This window comes from Barbus barbus (assembly GCF_936440315.1).
Source record: "Barbus barbus genome assembly, chromosome: 11".
Taxonomy (NCBI): Eukaryota; Metazoa; Chordata; class Actinopteri; order Cypriniformes; family Cyprinidae; genus Barbus; species Barbus barbus.
Genome location: NC_136739.1, coordinates 30,683,835 through 30,705,742, shown reverse-complemented (window position 1 = coordinate 30,705,742; position 21,908 = coordinate 30,683,835). Strand labels below are relative to the sequence as shown.

Here is a 21,908-nt window from a genome sequence, read left to right as displayed (position 1 = left end):
GAACACAGTAGCAAAATAGTTTATCTTTTTTGAGAAATTGTCCTTGGCAACAAATATTGGAATGCATTACTATGAACAACACAGGCCAAACAATATTCAAGATTATTAACATACATGGACAGTATTTCAATTATTACGCCAATAGAACACAATACACAATGTAGTTTGCACAATCTATTTTTAACCACGTTTATCCTCAACTGAAGTCTGGATCGTATTTTTTTAAATTGGTTTAAAGTTTTGCTCAAAAACCAAAACACCAAGTGCTTCATTTGAAGAAATATTTATTTGCATGATTCAGTGAAACTGACAGCACTAGGCATTATAAAACAGTGTCGAATATCATTAGTTTTTATCTCATTGTCGTGAATCCTCACTCGTGTCGTCCTCTCCCTGTTTTTAGCCAGGACACAAACTCTTTTGCTGCCTGGTCCTGCAGGTAAGAGCTGACGTCACTGCTAAATGTGCCTTCTGCGTGCCGTCGTGTTGGGACTCTGGAGAAAAAACATTATTGTCAGATTTAAAAAGGACATCAATAATAAACTGTACCTATTTACAGTACCGTTCAAAATTCAGCAAGGAAGCATTAAATTGTTCAGTAAAGACATTTATAATGTTTCAAAAGATTTCTAATTCAAATAAATGCTGTTTGTTCAAACTTTCTATTCACAAATGTATCAGGGTTTCCACAAAAGTATGAAGCAGCACAACTGTTTTCAACACTGACTATAATATTCATGTTGCTTGAGCAGCAAATCAGCATATTAAAATGAATTCTGAAGGATCATGGGACACTGAAGACTGGAGCTGAAAATTCAGCTTTGCATCACAGGAATAAATTACATTTTACAATATATTTAAATAGAAAACAGTTATTTTAAATTCTAATAATATTTCACAAAATTAATGTTTTTTCTGTTTTAAATAAATTGATACAGATAAGCCTTGGTGAGCAGAAAAGATTTCAAAAGAAGCTTTTTCAGCCATTCGAATGCTGTAGTGGGAATTGCTATTATTTAAATAAATTTCCAAATAGTGAATGTCATGTAAAATTATACAATAGTTAAAGTCTACACACATCTGCCAGATGTCTTTTTTTTTTACCTGTTCTTAAATATTTTGCAAGACCTTACAGAATTGAAACTTACCCACTTCTCTTGGAGTTCATTAACCACTGAACGAAGTCTTGTGCTCGTCTGGTCTCCAGGTATTTGCTGTAATCGTTTGAGAATGTGCCTTCTGAATGTCTCTTCATGATGTTTACTTCTCTTGGGTCATTAAATAGTGCATCCTCAGACATAAGGCTGAAAGTCAATATCAAACATGTCATTCTCCAAAAATAATCACCATGTCTGAGATATATGCCAATCCCAAAATCAAAAGAAAAAAAGCATTTAATTGAATTTATTAGTGACGTTATTTTTTACAGAAGTTCGCAGCAAAATTATCAATATTTTATGACATTTAATTGTCATAAGTAAATAAAAATACAAAAATAAAACCTTAAAAATATGCTTAATTTTCAACTTATAGTTCCCTTTGGAAGTTAAATGTGTCCCAGATTGTGTTTCAATACAAATCCCAGCTGTAGAGGCCATTAAAAATGAAGTAATTCTGAATTTAGTTACTCTTACCTGGAGTTTTCTTCCATGTTTTCTTGTATGGGAATCTGCAGGCTGCTCTGGATCAGAATAAGAAGTAAAAGTCCAATGAAAGCGTAGATCCTTGTCATCATCTTACCTGAGGGTCAGACCATACGGCTACTAAGTAAACCATTAATGCATTCTACCTCAAAAGATATATAGTATAGTGCCAAAAAGTTCTCCGGCTCACCTGGATTGTGTTGGGTCGTCACGGAGAAATAAAGTCAAAGATTTTGATGTTGCCTCACTGGTTTCTCCTTCCTGGCTCCCAGTGCGATTTCACGGTCCCAGCCTGATGTTCGGAGTCTTATATAGTGATGCCCAGGTGGCGTGATCCACACACACACGTACACAGACACACACTTATTAGTTTCAGTCTATTAATCTCAATGCATCAATGTATTTGCACTCTGAACCTGTTTAAAAAGAGAGATGGGGAAATGGTCAAACAAGTCAAAAAGTCACTTAAGGGAGAAGTCAAACATGATTCTGTCTTGTTAAAAACAGGAGAGCAAATAATTGCATAGGATGAGATGCATTCAGTCAGATTTCCAGGCAGTGATGTGTGCGCTCTGCAAAGCTTTCTTTTTGTGCCTTTTTCTCTTTTTTTTTAACATCAGTTAATGTCTTCTTTTGCAATAGCAGTTTTACAATACACTGAAAAATATTTATAATGTAAGGTTTAAGCAATTTTCACTCTGAAAGTGCTAGTAAATTTACAAATAATTACAAAGAAATGACAAGTAACGCACTTAATTGTAAAATGTGAAATTTTGAAGTAGACTGAAATGGTATTTTCTTATAAAACACTCCAATAATCTGTTTCATATACAACTTTGAATATATATATATAATTGCATATGTATTTTTAAATGTTTAAAATATTTAAATATTTTACTTTTATGTAGAATAGATGTCAGTTATGTTCCATTGTCATTTCTGGGCTATTTGTTCATTTATTTATACATTGATTATATAAATGTTTATAAGTTGTGCTTCTCAACTGAAGCGTTTCCACTGCGTGTCCTTATTTTTAAACCTTAGCTGGTGGTGCAGTAAAGTAGTTGTGTTTTAGGGACAAAGACCTGGAAAAATGGAAATATTGTAATATTGTTATATCTTAGGTTTCCTATTTGATGTGGATAGCTGTCATTATTCAGGAATATTTAGAAACGGTATAATACTTAATTTGATGCTAATAGTACTGATTGTGCTTTAGTGATTGGCAGACTGTAGGCTACATTATTTCATATTGTTAATGATTTTTGTTAGACTGAAATTCATTAATGTGGGTTTAAGTTGATATATCTATAACATCAGTGATGTCAAATTCAGAGAAGTGCTCTTAGGACTGTCAGACAAATTTCATTTGGCATACATTTCCATAGTTCAACCAGCAGGTGGCACTGTTCATATAATATCATACATACTATTATTTGCATACACTACCAGTCAAATTGTGGAAAAAAAATTGTCAAAACTATTAAATGACACCGAGATAGAAGTATCAAAATTCAGTGCAGTGTGTCCAAACTTATAGAATTTGTAAAATATAAAATTAAGACGTAGAACTGTTTCACATACAGAAATATTTTTCTTTTTTTCCCTTCAGTTTTCAGGATATATGAAGAATGAGTCAAAAGACCAATGCATTCAAATCCCAAATGTTTGAGTTGATCAGTTTTACAGACATGCTCAAACCACACATTGAAATCAGTGCATAAACACAACTGCATAGAACATTATAGATTCCACAATCAATTTGTAAATGTAACATTATAAAATACGCCAGACGTCTGTGATATAAACTACATTCATATCAGGTCACATTTTAGAGTAATCATTACAGCAATTTGATAAGAAAAACAACAGCTAATACAAATTTCACATATTAAAAAACCAAATGAAATCTTACATGTAAATGTCATTGGCTCTGACATAAGAGTTTGTTCCCATCAACATGTCTAAAATACAGACTAGCATGTAAAGCATCTGTCATTAACAGTGTTTGTGTCAATGTAAAAGGAACATTTGTCTTCATAATGCATTAACATGTCCATTTATTTTTTCTCTGCAAAACAGTTCTGCAGGAAATGGTTCAAGTGTGCGTAGAGGTGGTAACGCGCTTTACCAGACAGTCCATGATCCTTATCTGTGTACCACTGAAAAACATTACACATTTAGGCATTTAGAGTATTTTAAAGAAAACAAGATGTTTCAGAGCTTAAAGGAATAGTTTGGCCAAAAATGAAAATATATGGACCCTCAGGCCATCATCCGAACAGATTTGGAGAAATGTAGCATTGCATCGCTTGCTCACCAGTGGATGCTCTGCAGTGAATGGGTGCCGTCAGAATGAGAGTCCAAACAGCTGATAAAAACATCACAATAATCCACACCACTCCAGTCCATCAGTTAACATCTTGTGAGGCGAAAAGTTGCGTGCATAATCGTAATTAAGTCTGTTGTCTTTTCACATCGAAATCCAACAAGAAGTTTGTTTAGAACTGGTTTCGACTGTTTTTGCTTGTAAATGGTGCTTGATCTGTGCAGATTTATCTCCTGATTCAAACATATGTTCAGATGACTTCCATGATCCATAATACTGCTTTCACTGGAGAAAGCAGTATTATGGATTATGGAAGTGAAAAACGTTTTGATGGATTTGTTTCTAAGAAACACACGGCTTTTGGCTTCACAAGATGTTAACTGGTGGACTGGAGTGGTGTGGATTACTGGTGGATTATTGTGATGTTTTTATCAGCTGTTTAGACTCTCATTCTGACGGCACCCATTCACTGCAGAGGATCATTGGTGGGCAAGTGATGTAATGCTACATTTTTCCAAACTCATCTATATTTTGGAAGGTGTAAATTTTCAATTTTGGATGAACTATTCCTTTAATACATTTTTTTCATCACCTTCACCCATTCATCAATACTCACCATTGCTTCAAAATCAACTTGATTTTCCACCAGGGCTTTGGAAATTTGGGCAGCATGCTGGAAGTGGACGTTGTCTAGAGTAGTGAAGTCAAAACGGCAAGAAAACATCTTTAAATGCTGCATATGTAGTCAAGACACTAGGTTTTGCTTCAGAGTCAGTTTATCAGATTCTATAAACTTTACATTGCTTACCGTCTGCAGTGCCGTGCACCAGCATGTATTGCACTGACTTGAAATTTTTTGCCCTGTCAGTCACTGTTGAATTCTGCAAATAAACCAAATATATGAAGCATTGTATTGATAACTGTTCATAATTTCATGTTTTCTTATGGGTTAACTCACTTTATAACTTTCAGTGTTTTCCTCAGGGCGATGCATGTATCTCTCTGTATATACAGCATCTGTGAAGAACACAGTGTGTGAGTTCAGTTTGCTAGATTGTCTGTGGTTAATCTATGTCATAAATCAGAAAACAATTTGAAATCCATACCATAATAGTCCCACTTAGCAGCAGGAGCCACGGCAATTCCACATTTGAACAGTCCACTTCCTGATCCCAGAACCATGGATGTCACATAACCACCATATGACTGTGAGCAAGACAAACGTTTCATGATTAGTGTGAAGGTTTTCAGTCATCAGGCTCATCGTAGATCTGTTATCTTACCTTAATTAGAAAATAACTTTGCATGATGGTTTTGATAGATCCTTGAAAGTTTAAAGGGTTTTGACATTTAAAGCTTGTTAAAATATTTTTTGGAAGATGTAAATGTTTTGTTAAAATACTTTCTGTACACTACTACTGGTCAAGAGTTTTTTTTTTTAATCTTTTTTTTTTTTTAAATGTCTTCTGCTCACCAAGGCTGCATTTATTTGATACAGTAAAAAAAATGTATTCCTGTGACCGAAGCTGTATTTTCAGCATCATTACTCCAGTCTTCAGTGTCAAATGATCCTTCAGAAATCATTCTAATATGCTGATTTGATGCTTAAGAAACATTTCTGATTATTATCAATGTTGAAAACAGTGCTTAATATTTTTGGTGGAAACCATGATACACTATCCTTCAAAAATTTTGACTTTAAAAAAAAAATAAAAATTGAGACTTCATTATTCAAGGATGCAATGAATTGATCAAAAGTGACAGCAAAGCCAGTTATAAATGTTACAAAAGATTTATTTTTCAAATAAATGCTGTTCTTTTGAACTTTCTAGTCATCAAATAATCCAAAAAAAAATGAATCACAGTTTCAACAAAAATATTATGCAGCAAAAAATGTTTCAACAACGATAATAATGAGAACTGTTATTAATGATTGATCATCAATAATAATAATTGAGCAGGAAATCAGCATATTAAAATTAATTCTGAAGGATCATGTGACACTGAAGACTGGAGTAATGATGCTGAAAATTCAGCTTTGCATCACAGCAATAAATTACATTTGAACATATATTAAAATAGGAAAAGTTATTTTATATTGTACTTACATTTCATTATATGGTTGCATTTACTGTATCAAATAAATGCAGCTTTGTGAGCATAGAAGACTTATTGCAAAAACTTAAAAAAATACATTTGAATTCTTTCAAACTTCTGACCAGGAGTGTAGATTGAAATCTTGGATTTGAAGTTTAAAATCCAACCAAACCAACATAATAAAACCTGTTGTGCGCATTTAGACATGAACACATTTTTTAATGAAAGCACTGCACTTACCCAGCCCCACATGCCAATTCTGTCTTTGTCAATGAAACCCATTTCAATGAACTTTCTGAAATTAAACACAAATTCACAGGAAACACAATTACTAAGATATTCCAACACAAAATGACTACTTTTGTAGATGCTAGTTTGTCACTTTTCATGAAAATCTCATGACCGCTTTGCTTTCAGTCAACTCTGCTAGCGTTTGACCTCTATCAACCTCTTACTGACACATGCTTCATGACAAGCTCATTCTCTGTTGTAGGAGGCCGACAGGATTCACGTCTGCCTCGTATCTCTCGTGCGTCTGTGAGTGTTACATCAGGCTAAATGACAGCAGCGTGAGCGTGTGCACATCGTTCCTCCGCCTCACCTCACGGCCGAGATTTGATCTTCCACCTCGTACGTTCCCAGCCGGCCGTAGATGGCGTGCATTATCTCATCACCCTGGTAACCGCTTCCCCTGCCGTCAAAGCTGGCGATGATCACCTTCTCTGTGCTGCACAGGTACGTGGCCCACTCCAGGCGAAACACATAGTCCGTGTTCTGGCTGGCTGGACCACCATATCTGTGATGGGGAAGTGTGGAAATAACACAAATCTATATAATATATTCATGTCGAAAAATATATTTTTGTAATGGAGAAGACTATTTTCTTTGAAATGCGGTTTGGGTAGTTGACAAAAAATAGTTGCTATGATGCTATACTTCATCTAAACTGATTTTAAAATGCATTTTGCTAATTATTTTAAGATTATTACACATTCAGCTTGAATGTGAATGTGTTCATTTTAATTGAGAGAAATTTGAACGTAAAAAAAAAAAAAAAAAAAAAAATTGTAAATTTATTATATACACTACCATTCAAAAGTTTGGGGACAGTAATATTTTATTTATTTTAAGAAATCTATACTTTTATTTTAGCAAGGATTCATTAAATTGACAGCAAAAGTGACAAACTTTTACATTGGTACAAAAAAATAAATAAATACATTTTAAATAAATGCTGTTCTTTTGAACTTTCTATTCATCTGAAGATCCTGAAAAAAAATATATCATGGTTTCCACAAAAATATAAAGCAGCACAACTGTGACACTAAAAAACACAGAAAATTCAGCTTTGATCACAGGAATAAATTACATTTAAAATATATTGATACAGTAAAACTCTATTTTCAATTGTAATATTTCCAGATAATACTGTTTTTATTGTATTTTTGATCATATAAATGCAGCCTTGGTGAGCAAAACAGACTACTTTCAAAAACATAAAAAAAATTTAACCAAAATGTATGAGCTGTGATTAAATTAAAGAAAAAAACAAAAAAAAACTCACACTTGAATAAAAAGAGGGTACTTTTTGGAGGAGTCAAAATTTGGTGGGAACATCATCTGATACCAGAGGTCTGGAGAAACATAAACAACATGAAAGGCTTTAGATAAATATGCTACCTAATTCCTGTTTGCCAAGAATACTTAAAAATGTTGCACGTACTGAATCCTGCGATCTTCATTGTGGCACGTTTGATGGTTGGCATCAGAAGCTCAGTAGTCAGAATTTTGTCTAGTTTCTTATTGTCCTCAAGGACCTGAATCTCTAATACAAAAAAGTTAGTAAATGACGATAGAAATGTGATTTTATGAACTATTCCTTAATATACATTGCTGATGTTGTAAAGTGGATGGATTAAACCGATACTAGCACACCTTTAGCAGGCCCTCTGTTGTCCATCAGTGTAAACAGAGGAAGTCCTGGTCCTGTAAAATCAGTGTTTATTAGATTGAGCACACACTTTCCTCTCTCAGTCACCTCAGATCATCCGAGCTATCATTCAAGTGTTTGTCATGAGTGAATCTCACAGGTGTGAAAGTGTTCACTAACCATAGCAGTCCATACGGAAGAAAGAGGCGTTCAGGCTGAAGTAAGCTGAGTTATACTGACACCTGTCCTGGTACAGCGAACAGGTCAGGCACTCGGGGGCAGAATGTCCACTCTTGCTTATAGAAATCCTAAGAACACGAGAAATATGTTTTTATAAAAAGATGTATGGGTCACCATACTTGGCCACACACCACTTCCCTTTCCATGAAAATAGATTTTTGACTTATGTTCAGCGTAGACAGAAACTAATATTTGATTTTATTATTTAAATTTTTTTCCTCTGTACACTAAATGCAAAATTTGAAGGACCTTTACAGTATGGACACATTTTTTTATGTGCTTTTATTTATTTATTTAAAAAAAATAATTATACATTAAAAACATATTAAAAATTCTGCTTTTGTGTTCCACTGAAAAAATAACAGCATAGAGGTTCGAAACAAGATGAGGGTAAATAAATAATGATATTTAACGCTAAACTGTTTCTCTATAGTGGCTCTGAAGTATGTTTTGCATATTACAGTATATTTTGGCGTCCGGTCCACATCATCAGAGGAATACATACACTAAATTGCAGAACCACTAATGAATTTGACCGTCATTAAAATCCTTTTCGGTTCCAGAAATAGAATTGGTTGTGAATAAGTGGTTCTTGTTTCACAATGCAGAGTGATACAGTTGCAAAAGAAATTACTATTTAAAATATTTAAAATATTAAAATACACTCCTAATACAAGTTGATGCAAAAGGGTATTTTTACTTGTAAAGGTTTCTCTGTCCAGGTCTTCCCATGTGTTCATTACTCACGTAGTATCTGTGGAAAGAATAGATTTTAGATGTGGAAAGTTTGACAATAAAGGCACATGAGAAGAAAATAAGACTGTTCTACTTTTTCATACGCACATGGAATCTTTGGTAACTTTTGAGATGTATATCACTTCCCATTTGCCTGAGGTGATGGGTGTTGCTTTTCCCTACAAAGAAAACCACAGTTGACAGACCAATAACTTGCTAAGCTTGTACCACACCGTTTCTTTGTGTCTGACTTTTAATAGTTATTAGCCAAAGGAAACGACACATTATAGCCTGTAATACAGTGCAATGATATATCTGAGGTTTGCACGATAGATCGCAACAGTGATCGCCTACTGTTTCAGTGACATTTGTTACGGATGTATTTATCCCATTCATATTATCATTAGGGATATCAAAATCTTTTGTAATAAAGAGTTCAAAGTCATGTACCAAACCAACCAGCTCTGAGATGTATCACAACACAATCTTCCATTCATATATACAGTATATATATATATATATATATATATATATATATATATATATATATATATATATATATATATATATATATATATATATATATATATATATATATATATATATATATAGTCATGGCCAAAAATATCAGCACCCTTGATAAATATGATCAAAGAAGGCTGTGAAAATTAATCTGTATTGTTAATCCTTTTGATCTTTTATTTAAAAAATTCACAAAAATCTAACCTTTCATTGGATAATAAGAATTTAAAATGGGGGGAAATATCATTATGAAATAAATGTTTTTCTCAAATACACGTTGGACACAATTATTGGCACCCCTAGAAATTCTTATGAGTAAAATATCTCTGAAGCATATTCTCATTCATATTCACAATTCACTCCAGGGTGATTATGAACATGAAATTATTCAGCCATGGCTTTCTGTTTCATAGAAATATAAATAGGAGGGAAAACAAAGCCCAAATTCCCTTATCCATCACAATGAGAAAAACGTCTCGGTTACGTATGTAACCCCGGTTCCCTGAAGGGAACGAGACGCTGCGTCGAAGCGCTAGGGGAACGCCCACAGCGTGACCGCGCTCTGAACCAGAGTGTAACGTGTCCAATGGAAGGGCGAGACGTCATAGGCGGGTGACGTCACTGACCGGAAAGCATATAAGCACGTGCGGTGGAGCCGGCGTTTGCTTCCAGGAATGAAGCAACCGCCCGCAGGGATACAGGAAGTATGGCTTCGAGACGCAGCGTCTCGTTCCCTTCAGGGAACCGGGGTTACATACGTAACCGAGACGTTCCCTTCCAGGAACTCGAGCTGCGTCGAAGCGCTAGGGGAACGAGATGCCCACGCCTCCAGACTTCCAAAATACCTGCCCTGTGTGTATCACTGGGAGCACAGCGAGGGCGAGAAAGAAGAGCCGGGAGTGGCCATAAGATCAAGGTGATAGAACCGAACAAAGGTGAGGGGCGTGGACCAACCCGCAGCATTGCAGATATCCTGCATCGAAACCCCTGCCAGAAAGGCCTTGGAGGCCGCCATACTCCTAGTTGAATGGGCCTTAAGCCCCGGAGGCGAAGGGATGCCTGAAGATTCATAGGCCAAGGAAATAGTATCCACAATCCACCTGCTAAGGGTCTGCCTAGAAGCAGGCAGACCCCGCTTAGGAGGACCGAAGCAAACTAGCAATTGGTCCGTCCTTCTCCACAGGGCAGCTCTGTGGACGTATGCGTCCAGTGCTCGCACTGGACACACACAGTTATGCTTTCGCTGGTCAGGCTCCCAAAAGGGAGGAGGACTTAGGGCCTGCAGCACGACAGGCCGTGGTATAGAAGAGGGGATCTAGGAAATAACCCGCTCGAGGGTAGAAAAACGCTTTGGCCAGACCAGGGGCAAAGACGAGATAAGAAGGGGCCATGAAGGGCCTACAAGTCCCCACTCTCTTAAGAGACCACAGCCAGGTCCCCGTAGGGACACGTCGTACAGGAGGCCTCAGCCTCAGCGCACCGTGGAGGAAACCTGTAACCAGGGGGTGTCGACCCACTGTAAGGCCACCGAGAAGGGCGTGGTAGGCCGATAAAGCCGCCACGTAAACCTTCAGGGTGGAGTGAGTTACCCCTGCGGAGAAACGGGCCTGCAGGACCTGCAGCACTGTACCAAACGGGCAGTTAACTGGGTCAAGGTGGCGGTCTCCGCACCAAGAAGTGAAATATTTTCACTTCAGGGCATACAGTTTCCTCGTAGAGGGAGCTCTGGATTGGAAGATGGTCTCAGCAACCTCGGTTGAGAGACCGGAAGCTATGAGCTGCGCCCCCTCAGAGGCCAGAACTTCCACACGTTATGCACGCGTTGCCTCGGCAACGTGCGCTGCAACAGCGAGCACTCACTCAGAGGGGGAAGAACCGCACACGCGGGCTTCCACGAGCGAGAGCGCTAGATCTGGGGAATGCAGGAGGAGATAGGGCGAACCCGTCTCCAACCTGTTCACCAGATCCCTGTTGCCATCCAGAACTCCCGGGAGCAGAGCGATCGGGGAAAAACCGTACAGACGAAGCCTCGGCCAGGTCTGTACCAAGCGTCCAGTCCAAAGGAGCTGGAGGAACTAGAGGGGCATAGCGCTGACTCTCGAGTCGCACAGCCAAAAACCTCCATATCTGCTTCACCACCTCGGGGTGAAGCATCCATTCCCCGGGCCTCAGCCCCTGCCTCGACAGGATGTCTGCTCCCACATTGAGATACCCAGGGATATCGATGGCTCTGAGAGAGCGAAGTTTGCCCTGGGGCCACACAAGGATCTGGTGCGCCAGCTTGTACAAGGGGCGCGAACGCAGACCTCCCTGGTGGTTGATGTAAGAGACCACCGCTGTGCTGTCGGTGCGCACCAACACATGGTGATCTCTTAGGTCCGGGAGAAAGTGCTTGAGTGCACGAAACACGGCCAACATTTCCAAACAATTGATATGCCACGTTAGATGGCGACCGCTCCACAGACCGCGGGCAGGGTGGCCACTCATGACCGCTCCCCATCCGGTGAGGGATGCGTCCGTCGCTAGCATTACGCGGCGACAGGAGGCTCCCAGCACCAGGCCCTGAGACAAGAACCAAGCTTGGCTCCACATGTCTAAGGCACGTAGGCATCGCCGCGTGACCTTGATCATGCGAAGCGGGTTTCCCCTCGGGGAGAACCCCTTGGTCTTGAGCCACCACTGTAGGGGTCTCATGTACAGGAGGCCAAAAGTAATCACGTTGGACGCAGCTGCCATGAGCCCCAGCAGTTTCTGAAACTGCCTGACAGTGAGTGACTGGCCCTCTTTCACTCTCTTGACTGAGGTGAGGATCGACTCGCTCCGAGCAGGAGACATACGTGCCTGCATCGTGGTCGAATCCCACACCACGCCTAGATAAGTGGTTCTCTATACTGGAGAAATCACACTTTCTTGGCGTTCAGTCTCAACCCCTTCATGTGCGCGAGAACGACATCTCGATGCCGAGTCGCCACCTGCTCTGATCGAGCTAGAATCAACCAATCGTTGATGTGAAAATGCGGGGTACGAGTGCAGGGCCAACGGGAAGAACCCGATATCGGTAAGCTTTGCCCCTAAAAGCAAACCTGAGGGACTTCCCTTGAGAGGGAAGGATGGAGACGTGAAATCTGCGTCCTTAGATCCATCGTGACAAACCAGTCCTCGGACTTGGTCTGAGACACGACTGATGAGTGTAAGCACCCTGAACTTCAGTCACATGACTGAGCGGTTCAACTGACGCAGATCTACCATCCTTCCTTGGAACAATGAAGTACCGGCTGTAGAACCCGGACTCTCTTCCGTGAGGAGGGACCACCTCGATGGCCTCCTTCCCCAAGAGAGTGTCTACTTCCTGTTCCATGATCAGAGCCTGCTGGGGGCCCACGCACGTGGGAATCACCCCGTTGAAAGGCGGTGGCGGAGCGCCGAACTGAATACAAAAGGCCTTTCTCTACAGTACGCAGGACCCAATGAGATCCATTTGGCAGTAGTTTCCACGCTGCCTAAATGGTCTACTAAGGGAACCAGTCTCTCGAGACTGGCCTCTGATGTACCCAGAGCTGCTGGCACGGTGCCCTGAAGCGGAAGACCGGCAGGAGACGGCCGAACCAGGAGCTCTAGGGACCCCCGCAGGGGTGGCGAGCTTCTCAGCGCCGCTACACTTCGGGGCGGAAGAAACTGAGAACATCGCTCGCTGGAGCCAGCTGCGCCCTGGAACTCTGGCAGGGTTGGCAGACTGATCTCCCACGCCCGTAGGCTTCTTGGCCGAGAACCCCCTTAGACTTAAGAACGGTCCGCAGATCCGGCTTAGCCTTAGAGGCCCCCCGACCCAGAGCGTTAGCCGCCACGGCCCCACCTCGGTGGGGTGCGAGTAGCCACGCTCTGTTTTGCACCTCTCTAAAGAGGGGCTGGCACGCGGCGAGGGCTGCTCCCGCCCAGCAGCCCCCTGAGCTAGAGACAGGTGAGGGAGAAACCGCTGAAACGCCGCCGCTTGTCTACGAGCCTCCTGGTACCTGTTGACGACGTAATCGACGGCGTCGCCGAACAGGCCAGAAGGTGCAAGCGGGGCGTCCATGAGGAAAACCCTATCTTCTCCTTCATGTCAGATAGGGTTGACCACAGACAGCGTTTCTAGGGAGCTCAGAGATCAACTTATATTTCAATCAAGTTGAGCCCCAATCCCTCATCCAGCTCTCTAAGCAGGTACGTCAGCTTGGTGCGCCTGCAACACTCTCTTTCTTCTTTCTTTTTTTTTCGGTGTGCAGACACGCACCAGCCTGACCTGCAGCCGCGAGCCTTCAGAGACAACGCCACGCAAGGGGATAGATAGCTCGCGAGCGTCTGTTCCACCCGGGGCATCGCTCTGATATGAATGGGAATACGTAACGCACGCGTCGCCTCGGCAACGCGCGCTGCGATCCCCGCACTCACACTCGCCGCCGTGCCTCAGCAGCGGCGGGAATGCGAGATGTACAGCGGAGAGAAACACAATCAGCCCCCTTTCTTTCTTTTTTTTTTTTTTTTTAGAGCTGACTGCGCGCCGTTCTCATTCATAATATGCTTGTGTAAGCACCGTTTCATTGACGCGTCCACCTCCTCGGAGGAAGACAGGTCTAGGGAAGGGATGAAACTCACTCCTCTCTTTTTTTTTTTTTTTTTTAAAGAGAGAGCCTTCAGAGAGCAGGCGTAAGAAATGAAAAAAGCTCACAAACGGGCAGTCAGCTCCCTCGAGAGCTGAATCTGCGCGCTCTGCTCTCAAGCAGACCACACACAGACTGCGTGTATCCCAAGCAGTGATATAATGTGTGCAGGGAGGAACACACAGCCCGGAATGCGATCTGCTATCGCCCCAGTGCTTGCACATATTGCTGGAGCCTATTCAAGTGATTGTGCAGGACAAACAACACTAAATAAGACTCACAACATACAAAGACAGTACACACAGACAGAGAAGCGGTTGCTGAATGACAAAAAGCAAACGCCGGCTCCACCGCACGTGCTTATATGCTTTCCGGTCAGTGACGTCACCCGCCTATGACGTCTCGCCCTTCCATTGGACACGTTACACTCTGGTTCAGAGCGCGGTCACGCTGTGGGCGTTCCCCTAGCGCTTCGACGCAGCTCGAGTTCCTGGAAGGGAACCAAAGAATATATTTCTGATGTGCAGCAAAAGATAATAGAGCTTCACAAATTAGAGAAGTGGCTTTAAGAAAAGAGCTAGAATAGTGAAAAATCCCATTTCCACCATCAGGGCAATAATTAAGAATTTCCAATCAACAGAAAATGTTACGAATCTGCCTGGAAGAGGACGTGTCTATATCGTCCTAATGCACGGTGAGGAGGAGAGTTTGAGTGAAGACTATAAGACTCTTCAAGGACCACAGCTGGAGAACTGCAGAAAATAGTTGAGTCTCGGGGTCAGAAAACCTTTAAAAAAATGATCAAACAGCCCCTACATCACCACATGTTGTTTGGGAGGGTTTCAAGAAAAATTCTCCTCAATCAGCCAAAAACAAACTCCATCATATTCAGTTATCAGACACGACTGGAACTTCAAATGGGACTGGCTTCTATGGTCAGATTAAACTAAAAAATGAGCTTTTTAGCAGCAAACACTCAAGATGGGTTTGGTGAACACAGGGATAAAACGTACCCCATGTGTACAATGAAATATACTGCTGTATTTTTGATGTTGTGGGCCTATATTTCTGCTGGAGGTCCTGGACATCTTGTTTAGACACATGGCATCATGGATTCTATCAAATACCAACAGATAAAACATCAATAAGTGACTGACTCTGTTAGAAATCTTATAATGGGCCATGTTTGGATCTTCCAACCGGACAATAATCCAAACACAAACCTCAAAAACAACACAAAAATGGGTCACTGAGCACAAAACCAAGCTTCTGCTGACCATTCCAGTCCTCTGACCTGAACCCTGTAGAAAATGAGTGAGGTGAACTGAAGAGAAGAAGCACCGTCATGGAGCTGTGAATCTAAAGGATCTGGAGTGATTCTGGATGAAGGAATGGTCTCTGATCTCTTGTCAGGTGGATCATATTTACCAAGGGTGCCGATATTTTTGGCCATGGCTGTATGTATATATATATATATATATGTATTTATTTATATATAATTTTTATAGATATCTATCTCATTGTAGATGAATTTTTAAAGGGTATTTACAGTAGCATTAATACCAATTTCAACACTGAGAAAATTAATGTTTTTTTTTGGTTTTTCCAGAACCGTTACTGTATGATTTGAAGTTATAGCTTAGTAGGGGTTTGAATATAATGGCACAAACGGCATTTAAATAAAATACAAAATAACACGTTACTTACGGCTTCCACATAGTGGAGATGTTTATAACCGTTGTCATTGCTCATAACTTTGTAAAAACTCATGTTATTTGCAGCAAAGTAAGGAGCTGCAGGAAAGTACTGTGAGGGGAAACACAGACCACAAAATATAAGGTTTCAAAGCAGAATCTTTTGCAAAAATGAAGATAATTTAAAGATTTTATGTAATTACTGCATGTACTCACCCGTCCAACCCATCCAGTTTTGCTCTTTTGCTCAAATTTCTGTAAAAAAAATAAAAATTTAATCACACATTTAAATTGATGAAACTGAACTGAGGTCATATTAGGGCAGTGGTTTTTGGAGTTAATGAAATGTCTGCACACGGTATGTAAACCTAGTGAGCTGATGATACATGCAAGATGTTTGTGAATTATTTCAGCAGTTCTGTATGTATACTGTATGTATATATGTCTTCTTGAGACTTAGAAGATGATAGTGCACGTATTGTCTATTTTACTCATATAGACTATTTTATTACACTACTTTTTGTCCTTTTGTGAGACAAAACAGTCTTGACAGTCACAGTCGCCTTTGGTTTTCCTATTGCAGGGTTTGTACAATGTGCTCGAAGTACTTGAATTTGGCTTTTTGAAATTTAAGCACTGGAAAACCCTTGGAAGAAGAGGTTTAAGAAGAGGTACTTGAAAAGTGCTTGAATTATTGAAAGACAATATATGAAACCGGGTTTGACAATACGGACTGCCAATGGCCCGGGGCCACTAGAAAGACTCTTGGGATAGATGAGGGAATTGACACTGTCAGATTGGGCTAGATTGGGCATCACAAAAGTTTATCATATTCACGTGTTTTTAATGCGTGACTCTCTTTTGTGACTTCTTGTGTTTGAACAGATACAAAATGATTACAGAATACTCATCCAGGGTCTTACCCTCATAAACACAGTAGGAAAAATTTGTAGAAAAAATCCTTAGCGTTGAACCGTAATATAACTAAAAAAAATTTAACATTTAAAAATATTTAAACTTCCCCAAATCAAGAGAATGCATGATAAGATAATTTAAGAAATAAGAAATAATTTTAGAAAGTTTTTTTTTTCTTTCTGTTAAAGCATCTTTGAAAAAGACTTGTATAAGATAAATTTTTTACATGTGCTCGTATATGCACTGAAAATTCTTGGGCTTTGTTAATGTTCCTATGCTTTAGGTTGCAACAGTCATTGCAAAACTGTACTTTGCAGTATTTGTAAAGTTTTGTTAATTTAGTATATTTAAAAGAGATCTCTGATTGTAGATCTCTGTCCTTGAAAACCAAAAAAAAAAAAAAAAAAAATTCAAAAGAGTGTAATTGTTTGGCTTTTATTATTTAATAAAACTGTGAAAACTGAATGCATGCAGTTTTACTGTTTTGTTTTCAATAAGTGTCTGTTTTCAGTATTTAACAGACAGTAACAAATCTGACAAAAAATGCTTTTATAGTAATTATTTAAGAAATATATTAAATTGCTTTGTTTATTTTTTACCCAATGTTTTATTAAAAGGATTGTTCACCCAAAAATTAAAATTTTGTCCTTTACTCATGTTGTAACCAAACAGTTGCTGGTCATTAACTTCCATAGTATGGAAAAAAATAATAATATGGAAGTTCAGTGGCTACCAGCAACTTACTAACATTCTTCAGAATATCTTCTTTTCTGACCAGCAGAAGAAAAAGAAGCTCAAACTACCTGGAACAACTTGAGGATGAGTAAATGATAATAGAATTAAAATTTTTGGGTGAACTATCCCTTTTAAGATAAGTATAGTAAGAAGTTTGCAACAATAGAAAGAAACATCAAACAAGATGATTGTATTCTGAATTGTTGATTGGCCAAACCAAAATAACGAAGGAACCACTGCCTAAGTCTATGTAATTGTTGCTTCTCACCGAGGTTTCTTTCCAGTTGGTGCCATCATAGTCATAAATCTGCAGAAGGACACTGTCCTGTCGACGTGGAAGCCACTGAACAGCCAGTCGTTCATCTGTGACCCAGGTGACTGTTGTCAGATAGTGATCGCTGGGAAACGAGCAATAAAATAACATTACTCTGAACTCTAATGCTGTGAAAGCTTGTTTCATACGTGAGGCTTTGTGTGAACATGTGAAATAGAAACATAAGAGGGACACACCCTATGCCGACGGATTTGGGTACCACCACTTCTGATTGTCTGGACGGATTTTCCATGTCAATCACAAACAGCCTTGCTCTGGGAATAACACTGCCTGCCTTTGGAAGCAGTAAAACAGTTTAGTAGCAAAATTATATTTTGAATGAAATTGTATAATGAGAACAGCAGAGATCAAGCTGTCATCGTACAGTATTTGAAACAAATTAGTTCAATTAAACCAAAGACAATTGGACTAACAATGTTTCACCTAGCAAAATTATGGATTTTAAACAAAATAATAATATACAAATATGCTTTTGTATGTTATAAAATCAAAATAAATTAAATTGTAAAGATATTTGCTTACTTTTGGGTAGGGGATAAAAACTGTGGTGGGATACTGGTCATTTCCATACGACGAGTATTCGATGTTGTGAACTCCAGTGTCATTGATTTGTAGATAAGCCAGATATTTCCCCTGCGGAGACCACCAGATGGCTTCGTTGGATGCAAAAACTTCCTCTGTCGAGCAAGAAAGGCAGCAGATGGCACATTAGCAGGTATGAATGAATGTCTGTGTGTTTGAATTGATTCTATGACTTTACCTTCATAAACCCAGTCTGGAACCCCATTAAGAATTTTGTTAACTTTTCCATTATGAGTGACTTGTACGGCCTCAGCAGTGGCGTTCTGTTTGAGGTAAATATTATAATCCCAGACGTAAGCCTGCAAATGATGCATGGTCATTAACACAAAATAAGGCCATCAACTTGGGTCTGCATATGAAAAACGTCCGCATGGCTAAATCTTGCACATGCTGGACACAAGTATTCATGTCACTTAATGTGCACTGTTCCTTTAAAAATAAAATGAACAAACAGGCTAAAAAAATATAACCTATGCATAAGTTGAATAACATTAACAATACATTTATTCATTGTTAATGTAAAAAACAAACAAGAACAAGAAAAGCTGCTGAAAAATATGTTGTACTCAACATCTTTTTTGTTTGTCATGATGGAAAAACTCTGGGTTTTTATTCAGAATTCTTTTCAATGATTTGTGCTAGAACTAGAGCCTTCCAATAATGTAATATAATAATAATTGGAGGGTGATTGTTACGATCTGTATATATATTTTGTATGTGTTACTGTAACTCACCAGTTTATTTCCTACTGGTGCCCACACTAAGAACTGTGTAACAGCTGGAATCTGAACCTTGGAGAGAAATTCCCTAAATCCAACAGAAAACAAAGACACATTAAAGTGAGCATCACATTATCAATTGTTGGAATTAATATATTCAAACTGCTATATGTATTAGTGTACTAAAGTCTTCAATGAAACAAAATGTTTTCTTAGAATACATTTTCCCTTAAATTCAATCACACTGAATGCTCTCAGAAAAAAAGACAGCTCGGGCCTTTCAAAAGGATGTACTATTTAGGTACTAATACATACATTTTGGGTATTAATATGTACCTTTAAGGTACTAATATGCACCATTTAGGGGTAAATAAGGTACCTTTTGTTTCTGAGAGTGAACAATATCTATATGCGAGTTAGTTTGAAATACACTGAAACATTTTCAGGAGTTCCAAAGTCACAATTTCAGAATGATATAAGTTTTCCGTGCACATGGGAACCCTGTATTTTGATAGTCGTATTATAGTGATATCTTTACTCACCGAGACTCCATGTTGTACATATGGTAGGAAGCAGTGTAGGAGTGTCGCCATAGCTGTTGATGCATTTCAAACATGTTAGAAAAATCAGCATGAGTCACTTATGCAGTGTTTTTCCTTTTATTGCAGTCAAGTTACCTTTGAGTAATTGCTCTCAAAGACGACAAACTTTTTGTCTGCTGACAACATGTAATCTGTGGCATCCACTTGGGCCTGAAAATCAGTTGACAGTAAATGAGTGGAACTTACAAGCATGTTAAACATGAATAAAAGATGTAAGAAATGAGATCATGAAATATCAGAGACTATTTAATGAGAAATTATGAAGAATAAATGTTTTGTGAAGAGTCATTCAAACCCTCATATGAGGCAACCTACAAATGTTGAGTTGCTCAGGTAAATCGAGCTTTCCTTCGATTCAGCATTGTGCAGGTAAATATGGCCTTCGCTAGTTTTGTGGAGGTATTCATTGTCTGGTGGAAAGTAAGACAGCAGAGGATATGTGTCAGGGTGATTTAGAGGTAATTATGAAAAAACAGGGAGCATGTGAAGTGTCCTAAGGTGTCGTACCTGATATCCAGTGGAGACTGTATGTTTTATACCTGATGGTTTCATTGTAAAAATCATTAAAAGAATAAGTTCTCTTTAATGCAGACTCATCTCCTGAAAACACCGTGAAGGAAAACAGTAATAGTTTCAGTATTCAACAAAAAATGCACACTTTATAGTTTCTATCTATTTTTATTTCATATATGTATTTTTTTTTCAATTTTTAAATATAGTCTGCATAACAAAATTGTAATATATATTGCAGGAGCTTCCTTGGTGTTCACATGGGGGGCTAGTGGGTTAACTCTCTCTTTTAGAATATTTTATCAATATATGTGATATTAATACGGATAAATACAGTATCGTGACAAGTAAATCTACAACGTGAAAAGTTATGAAAGTTTTACGTTTTGCTTATTTACCTTCCTAAACATCAGCTGTTGCTATATTTCCACTATATTATAGATTTGCACATCACAAAAAAATGATGTAAGCGTGTTCTGTTTAGTAAGTTGCTAGAAAATTGATTTTAAGGACACGCGACGAAAAATTACCATTACTTTAACATGGAAAACAACGATATTTTGTCATTTCTCTCTACAAGATTTTAATCCTACAAAAAAATAAATAAATAATAATAAATACCAAGGTGAACATATGGTTAACTGTCTCCTATTAAACAGTAATGCCAAAAAATAAAGTTTTGCTTAAGCTACTAGGTACAGACACTATACATATGCTTTTAAGCGATTCCTTACAAATAATTGAAATTTCAGGTGAGATGATGAAGAAGATGCCACTCACTGTTTACGTAAATTGCCGTGGGAATAACGATGAGCATGATGACGACAACCGCCCCGACCAGCGCCACGCACACCTTGTTACAGCCCTACAGGTGAGGAGACACACACTGCGCGTCACAAATCACCATTAAAATAGCTTTTAATTGCTCAAGGTATCACAGAAGTTGCGTTCCGTCACACTCAATGTTTTTTTAACCCAACTAACTTTTTAGTGTTTGCAAAACGCAACAATCCTCAGGAAAACAACAAGTAGCTACTGACCATAATTGCGCAGGAGCGTCTAAAACGCGCATCCAATCTCTAGGAATCTGACGCTGAATATTTCTGACCTCCAGCTGTCCTTAAACTGATCGTGAGACACCTCTGTCCGCGTTAATGCAAGAGTTAGACAGACAGCTGCGCTTTATTCTACCCGATTGCAATTTTCCAGGTTAAAAATGTACTTCCTCCGATGCATCATTGAGTCTGGAGTGAAGAAGGGTGGCAAAACTTCCCCAGAATCAGCATTCCTCGCAACTTTCCATCGGAGTGCGTTTAACATGTGCTTCCCTCCGTGAGCGCATATAACTCTGTTCTATTGAAGTACAGCATGTGACTCTCCCGGTCTGCTTTGACTGTAAGAGATCAAATTAAGACAGACTTACTTTAATTTCAGTGACAATAAACTTGAGTTTATCTCATTAAATGCCAGTGGGGGCCAAAAGTCTAAGACCACCAGTGAAAATGCTTCAGTGCATAGTTTTATAAAATAATACAAACATTTTCATATTTGATAGCAGTGTGATCTTGAGCTGGCATGACATTTTTGCAAAACATGATGATCAAGTTGGAAGAATATCTAACCTTCAAAGAATCACATAATCTACTGATTTGATTAGCATTTGATTACACAGAGAAGTAGTTAA

General features: G+C 39.0%; 2 protein-coding genes across 4 annotated transcripts; both read right to left on the bottom strand.

The window, feature by feature from the left end:
- Window positions 1–267: 267 nt before the first annotated feature.
- LOC306876686 (glucagon-2-like) lies at window positions 268–2,750 on the bottom strand. 2 transcript variants are annotated; one of them, XM_079428031.1, is made up of 4 exons: window positions 1,834–2,750; window positions 1,635–1,740; window positions 1,149–1,304; window positions 268–494 (listed from the first exon to the last, which is right to left on the bottom strand). In XM_079428031.1, exons 2-4 carry the CDS (start codon window positions 1,733–1,735, stop codon window positions 374–376), a joined length of 378 nt encoding a protein of 125 aa, XP_079284157.1. In that variant the 5' UTR covers window positions 1,736–1,740; window positions 1,834–2,750; the 3' UTR covers window positions 268–373. The 2 variants fall into 2 exon arrangements, with proteins under 2 accessions (XP_079284157.1, XP_079284158.1); XM_079428032.1 differs by having other exon boundaries at window positions 1,153–1,304; window positions 1,834–1,915.
- A 240-nt stretch (window positions 2,751–2,990) lies between these two features.
- On the bottom strand, window positions 2,991–21,579 carry LOC306877063 (dipeptidyl peptidase 4-like). Of its 2 annotated transcripts, none has more exons than XM_079428594.1 (26): window positions 21,265–21,579; window positions 21,005–21,089; window positions 20,222–20,314; window positions 20,030–20,124; window positions 19,790–19,864; window positions 19,655–19,707; window positions 19,128–19,200; window positions 18,572–18,692; window positions 18,334–18,488; window positions 17,988–18,085; window positions 17,746–17,875; window positions 16,044–16,082; window positions 15,841–15,939; window positions 9,083–9,153; window positions 8,940–8,993; window positions 8,180–8,307; window positions 8,005–8,055; window positions 7,793–7,894; window positions 7,634–7,703; window positions 6,671–6,865; window positions 6,310–6,364; window positions 5,079–5,178; window positions 4,931–4,989; window positions 4,781–4,853; window positions 4,589–4,662; window positions 2,991–3,805 (listed from the first exon to the last, which is right to left on the bottom strand). In XM_079428594.1, exons 1-26 carry the CDS (start codon window positions 21,265–21,267, stop codon window positions 3,704–3,706), a joined length of 2,253 nt encoding a protein of 750 aa, XP_079284720.1. In that variant the 5' UTR covers window positions 21,268–21,579; the 3' UTR covers window positions 2,991–3,703. The 2 variants fall into 2 exon arrangements, with proteins under 2 accessions (XP_079284720.1, XP_079284719.1); XM_079428593.1 differs by having other exon boundaries at window positions 21,261–21,576.
- Between the last annotated feature and the right edge of the window lie 329 nt (window positions 21,580–21,908).

Excerpts from the sequence above, each read along its gene's own strand:
- LOC306877063 (XM_079428593.1), bottom strand. The coding sequence starts at position 21,296 with ATGCGCGTTTTAGACGCTCCTGCGCAATTATGGTCA. Across the intron at positions 17,876-17,987 it reads CCCAAATCCGTCGGCATAGG|CGATCACTATCTGACAACAG; the intron begins GTGTGTCCCTCT and ends CTCGTTTCCCAG. Across the intron at positions 4,663-4,780 it reads GGTGCACGGCACTGCAGACG|ACAACGTCCACTTCCAGCAT; the intron begins GTAAGCAATGTA and ends TCACTACTCTAG.
- LOC306876686 (XM_079428031.1), bottom strand. The coding sequence starts at position 1,735 with ATGATGACAAGGATCTACGCTTTCATTGGACTTTTACTTCTTATTCTG. Across the intron at positions 1,305-1,634 it reads AACATGGAAGAAAACTCCAG|CCTTATGTCTGAGGATGCAC; the intron begins GTAAGAGTAACT and ends ATTGACTTTCAG. Across the intron at positions 495-1,148 it reads ATGAACTCCAAGAGAAGTGG|AGTCCCAACACGACGGCACG; the intron begins GTAAGTTTCAAT and ends TTTTTTCTCCAG.